This window comes from Nestor notabilis, unplaced genomic scaffold (genome assembly GCF_000696875.1).
Source record: "Nestor notabilis isolate BGI_N333 unplaced genomic scaffold, ASM69687v1 Scaffold36555, whole genome shotgun sequence".
In the NCBI taxonomy this organism is placed as follows: Eukaryota; Metazoa; Chordata; class Aves; order Psittaciformes; family Psittacidae; genus Nestor; species Nestor notabilis.
In genome coordinates this window covers 1-6,066 of record NW_009929532.1, presented here as the reverse complement: position 1 = coordinate 6,066, position 6,066 = coordinate 1, and the positions used below count along the sequence as shown (strand labels likewise).

Genomic DNA, 6,066 nt, shown 5'->3' with positions numbered 1-6,066 from the left:
TATCTCAACCCACAGGTTTTTACATTTTTTCCAATTCTCCCTCCCGTCTCACTGGGGAGTAGAGATGAGCAAGAGATGATGAGCTACATGGTACTTAGTTGCAGGCTGGCCTTAAACCAACGCAGTGATGTTCACAGAAAATTTACATAGTGTGCCACCTGTTAGTCTGATACTATCACCTTTTCCATGTATAGGTATATGGAAAATAGATTTTGCCTACATTTTCATCTCTTCTGTTACTAGAAAGGCTTTAAGGAAGTAAGTAGGACATATTCTTGCAAAATGAATGATTACAGCAAAAGATGGACCTCAGTTCCCTCAGAAGATGACTTGGTACTTCCTAAATACAGCTGTGTAGCAACCAACCACTGAGTCAGCAGAGAGGCCTGAGAGTGCTGCGATAGACTATCTATCTGACCCAAAATAGGCATTTGAATCACCTGCCCTTTATAGTTGTCTGGTGGAGAACCTTTTCTCATGCTAGCAGGAGGCACCAGAGGGAGGTCAAGTGAGCTACTTCTTGCTATAGAGGACAAAAAGGCACCAGGGAGACTCATCCAGCTAGGGAAACCTGCAAGGTGGACACAGAGGGTTGGGACAGTCATGTTCACAACTGTTGTTCTCCATAACAAAGTCTCAGACCTCAGGGAGACCAGGCTGGCTGGAGAGCAGGAGCTGTGGTGCTGTGAAGGAACCACCTCCTCCTCTGAACTGGGTAACAGCAGCAACAGTGTGAGCCTTTGCTGATACCAGCAACTGGGAAGAGCTCTGTAACTCCAGGACACAGGGGCTCCCCCTCTCCTCCTGAGAGGAGTCAGCCTGGCTCCTACCAGCCTTCTCTCTCTACCAGCCTTCCCTAGATGGGCTGACCCCATGGGCCAGAGGGGTGGTGGGTCGCCACCAAGGATGGGGGGCTGCCAATGAGCTGTGGAGAGAGAGGGTGGCAGAAGAGCATGGTATGAAGCAGGGTTTGGAGTGTGTTACAGTCATGTGAGAATGAGGGGAGGGAAGGAACATAAGTGCTGCAGCTAGGAATAAGGTAGCAGCTATAGGTTAGGAGGTTAGAGTGTCTTTTTTGAATTAGCTACTCTAACCAGTGAGAATACTTATTAACTAATCATCATGTAATAAATATGTTAATTACTAATCTTTCACATCTAAAATTCCTGTAAAGATTAAAAAAAATCCCCATGTGTGTTATTTTGGCAGGGTGCAGAGGAGAGTGGCCATGCACAAGCACCTCTGCACCATCAGGCAGTCACAAAACCCACCAGCCTTGCTGTGGTACAAAGGCAGGCAGTTTGCTGTGCCTGCTCTTGCCAACAGCTCTGCAAACCCTCTTCTCACAGAGTGAGGAGTCTCTGTCTCTCCCAACAGAGTCATAAAATACAGCTTTATCCACCCTGCATGCAGTAATCAGGCAGGCTTAAGGGCTTAAGCACTCATAGGGAAGCAATGCTCAGGAAGATTGCACCGGCCTGTTTGCCTACCTCAGTCTGCTTCTCTAATCCAGTCTCTCCTCAGTATGGACTTGTAGGGGCACATTGTTAGAGACAGAGGCAGAACATTGAACTTGCTAATAGACAGGGAGCTGTTAAGCTCGTGCCTATGCAGGGCTGCAAAAAGCCTGGTGCTGTTGCCTTCGCTCCACTTACTGGCCAGCTGCTGAGCTGTGGAGCACAAGGATCATGCACCAGGCATAGAAGATGGGAGCAAACAGGTTTCATCCTTTTAGGCTGTTTTATTAAACAAAGCCAAGCAAATCAAATCCAACCCGTCTGTCAGTACTCCAACTCCTCATTTACCTGAGACCCCTTTCCACAGCTCTGGGAGAACAAAAAGGCTGAAGTGTAAATGAGATCAGTGTCAAGAGCATTACACACATGAATATTTATCAAGGAAGACCAGACAGAGGCCAATTTGCTGCCCTGCTGCAGCAGTGGGAGCTTGGTCACCAACAAGTGGGAGGGGAAGGGTAGGTGAAGAGGCTGGTCCATGTCTTTGCTGGGCTGAGGAGTGCAGGATGCTGGCGAAAGGCTCTGACTGTGCACGAGGATACCTGCAAAAGCCATCAGTTAGGAACAACACTGAAGGGCTCCTGGGTCTTGGAACAAAAGCTAAGTATAATGCATTTATGAAGCAAGCGTACAATGTCCCTTCCAGTCATGCAACCAGCCCACAAACTGCGGTTTAGAGGAAAAACTCTAAAGAATTAACTGGAAGTTGTTGCCGTTCTTTGGGCATGCCAAGTGCTCATGATAAATTTTTTTCCTGAAGGAAAAAGCAAGGTTAAGTCAAGCTACAAAGCCCATCAAGCTTGAGATTTACAGCAATCTAAAAGGGTTACAGGTTCATTTCTTTAACAATTGAATTATGGCTGCTTCTGGGTATCGATACATTAAGCATGCTGACCTCCTCAGTGCTGTGGGGAGCTAGGGTATGAGCAACAACGGAGAGATTGCGCTGGTTATGGTTTTTATGTGCACTTCAAAGTCACTTCCGAAAAAGAAGATGAGATAGTAGTTGAGTATTCCAGCCACGGACATGAGGAACAGGAACAAAATGATGCGCTTTCCAAACAAGTGACCGGGAGTGCTGAGGAGATAGAAAGGGAAAAAAGCCGTTTGTTAATGTATGTCACCTCACGCAAGAAGTCCTCAGACTTTGGACTCTGCTGTTGAGACCAGCTGAAACACCTTGTGTCTGAGATGGAGTGGGCAAATTTCTGCTCTGTCTGTTATTTCAAGACAGCTGCAAGGTCTTAAATGCCATTTTCAGCATCCATTCGGGTCTGAATTTGGCCTCCTGTGCTCAGCATAGGCTACTGCTTACAGAAGTGGCCATTAACAGGGAGTTGTATGTCTTCTCTACCATTACAGGCTGTGGAACAATCTTGTTCCACGTGTGTGTAATGAGCTTTATTAATATAAAAGGATGATTTTGTGCAAATAGCGTCACAAACACACAAACACATATGTTCACAGAGGTGTGAGCAGGAGCTGCTGAAGCAGTTGCTCTGTTCCTGCAGCTCCCCTCACCCTGGACCCGCTGCACATCCCGTGTCTCCCACAGCTCCTCCCGTGCACCCAGAAGAAGTGAGCTTTTCTGTGCCATCCTGTGCAAGCAGCCATTGCAGGGCTATTTCCACGGCAGCTGTGCCTGTGGAAGTGGCAGCGTCCGACTGCGCTGCCGCCACATCCTGGATTTTGTAGAGAGGCTCCGCAAGTCCTTACCTCTGAGTCCTCTCCCCCAGGTAGCCCACAAAGTACTTCTGCCTCACAAACAGATACATCAGGCCAGCAAAGGCAGCAGGAGCTGTGTAAAGGGTAAACCAAGATGTTAAAAACACCAGCCCAGGTCTCACTGTATGTACTGTCCCCATTTGCTGCCTGGACTGGACCAAGAAACTGGAACCCGCAGCCCTGGATTGTGGGATGAGTGCTGGAACCAGGAAGGAGACCTGTGCATGGGAAGCAGAGCACTTGCCTTGTCCTTGCTCCAGCTTTTCTAAAGAATGTGTGGATATAATCCTGCTCACAGCTATGCCCACTGCATAGCACACACTTGTCCCTGTTGGAAAACCAGTGTGGGTCATGCCAGGCTCAGGAAGCAGCGTGCTGGCTCAGGCACTGTCTTTACCAGAATAAAAGGCAGCACTTCTCCAGGAGCGGGTGGAGGACTATACTTTGGTCCGATACTCATTTCTGAGCACATAAATAGGGGCTTTCCCTCCTAATTCTAGCTTTTCCCACACCTGCAGGCAAAACCCCCTCTTCTTCTAGTCAGGAAACTTCTCTTTTCCAAAAAGAATAGCTACAGACCTCACAAAAGTACTCATCTTAACCTTAGGTAAACTCAAACTGTGTCGAAGGGGATCATATTTAGAAATGCAGGTAGATATTCCTGGGCTGCCCTCAGCACTGGGAAGGGCTGGCAGCTCTGTCAATTTAATCACAACAGCCCATTTCCAGCCCTGAGAGTGAATAATGTGCCATCCAGCATCCAAGTACTAAACCATCCACCCAAAACAGAGGGATCTCATCCATAATGCCTATATGGGAAATGCCCCTGGCTTGGACTGTCCTGAGTCATGTCTGGGAACACGTCTGCTGGCATAAACCGTGCCAGGAACACTTGAACAGCACGTGTATCTGCAGGACAGCCAGGTGAGGCAGATTCCCGCTGCAGGAGAGGTTGGTGCTTGGAGGTGCATCACCTCCAAAGCGCTCACTATCCCTTGCTAAAAGTGGTGCAAGGTTGGAGGGAAAAACAATCAATGAGTGTTACCTGGGCTGCAGAGAAGGCCAGCGCACCAGAGCACAGCAAGGAACGTGGGGTACGCGTGTCCGCAGTTCTGGCTAGGGAGGGATTTACACACAAGAAATCAGAACGTGGGGAAATAGAAACAAAACGAATGTGTTTTAGCAGCAAATTGTGGATTTGGGCTGCTGCAGGTGGGCTTTTACTGCCTGTTGTGCCTGAACACGGCACTGCCTCACCAGCACCTCTGCTTCCCTGTTCCCTCACTTGGATAATGGATGTCTTTGTCCTGCCTGGTGAGGAAAACAAACCGCCCTGCACACACGCCTGGCACCTGGGAAAGCTTTCCTCCTCTAACCTGTTTGATCAAGGCACGTGTATGATAGATGCTGTGTGCTTTACTGGCCTGGAAAATCCTTGTAATTAAGTCATATTAATCATGTTACTGGCATTGAAAGCTGCATGGAACCAACAAAAGGAAAACTGCACTGCAAATAGGAGTGTCTCACAGAGTTAACACGTGTCTTTGCAGGGTAACGGAATGATTTCCAGCTGCCTCCTTTGACTGGGAATGCTTTCTGAGAGGGAAGCACTTTGCCCCTGGCAGAGGTTGCACACCTGTGAAGGGCAGGACTTGGGCATCCCCTCCAGTTTCAAACTCATCGTCAGTACTTCACGGGTAATAAAAAAGATTTTATGTTTTCTCTTATGGGTGGGAATGAATTTTCCTCTTCTCTCCCTGAAGGGATGTCAAAGACAAGAGGTACAAACATGGAGAAGCAGAGAGCCACGTGCCAAAGGAGCTGCTGGGGACCGAGGGGGTTATATGAGCTCTACTGCCAACCTGCTCCTCAGCAAGTTGGTGACTCACCACCAGCTCTTTCTTTTTGAGCCACAGTGCCTTGGGACACTGGCTGTTCTTGTATCACACTTCCAGCATTAGCTACTGCTAGGTGAGATGGTTCCCAAATGAGGGACATTGTACTCAAAGGGCTGAAAGTCCAACATAAACACAGCACAGCATCCAGAAGGGAGCTGGGTTCACCAGCAAACATATTAGAGAACCACAGGTCTGAACACTGCTGCAATGCACACAGCAAGGGATTGCAAATGAATCCTTCATTTGAGGGCATTGGGAGCCCACCTCTTGACCCCAAAAGGGTTTGTTTTAAACCCTAATGAAGAGAGAGACGGACCCCACTCTTCTCCCAGTGGCTGCTCAGGGCTTGCCTACTTACTTGGCAGTGTAGATGCGATTGAAGGCAGAGGATCCCGGCCGCTGGAACCCCTCACCGTTGCAGTATTTGCTTTCATGCTCCACTTTGCTTGCAAAAAAAGCTGTTAAAGAACCACAGAGTATTCTGAGATGTAATTTGGAGATACTGCAGAAGCTGGCCTGTGTGGTCTCACTTCTGTTCTCAAGAACACCCAGACTGAATGGCAGGAGAGGACACAGGTGTGTGGAGGTGCAGGATGTGGCCAGCATCTCCACTCTGTCACCAAGGTTAACCAAACTGTCTGTGCAAGGGTGCAGTGCAATGCAGCCTCAGACATCCCCACGTGTCTGTATGTGACTGGTAGCAGGGTCTTACCCCTGAGCCCTGTTTCATCGCAACACTGCACTTCTGGCAGCCTGCACCTCTGCTGCAGAGGTACAGCCACGAGCCCCTATGGGAAAAAAAGCTTTCCAGTCAGATGTGCCAACCCCAACTCTCACTCTCACTCAACAGAGCAGGGAGACAAGGGAATCATGGCAAAAAGAATCATGGCAGACGGGTGAAGTTCCTGATGACTGGAAGAAGAGAA

The 6,066-nt window shown here is 48.7% G+C and overlaps 1 protein-coding gene across 1 annotated transcript; it reads right to left on the bottom strand.

The window, feature by feature from the left end:
* Positions 1–2,432: 2,432 nt before the first annotated feature.
* ALOX5AP (arachidonate 5-lipoxygenase-activating protein) lies at positions 2,433–5,598 on the bottom strand (the record flags this gene model as incomplete). The annotated part of the gene is made up of 4 exons (XM_010015008.1): positions 2,433–2,595; positions 3,234–3,315; positions 4,288–4,358; positions 5,499–5,598. Coding segments are annotated over 4 exons (416 nt in total), but the record flags the coding sequence as incomplete, so codon positions are not given.
* Between the last annotated feature and the right edge of the window lie 468 nt (positions 5,599–6,066).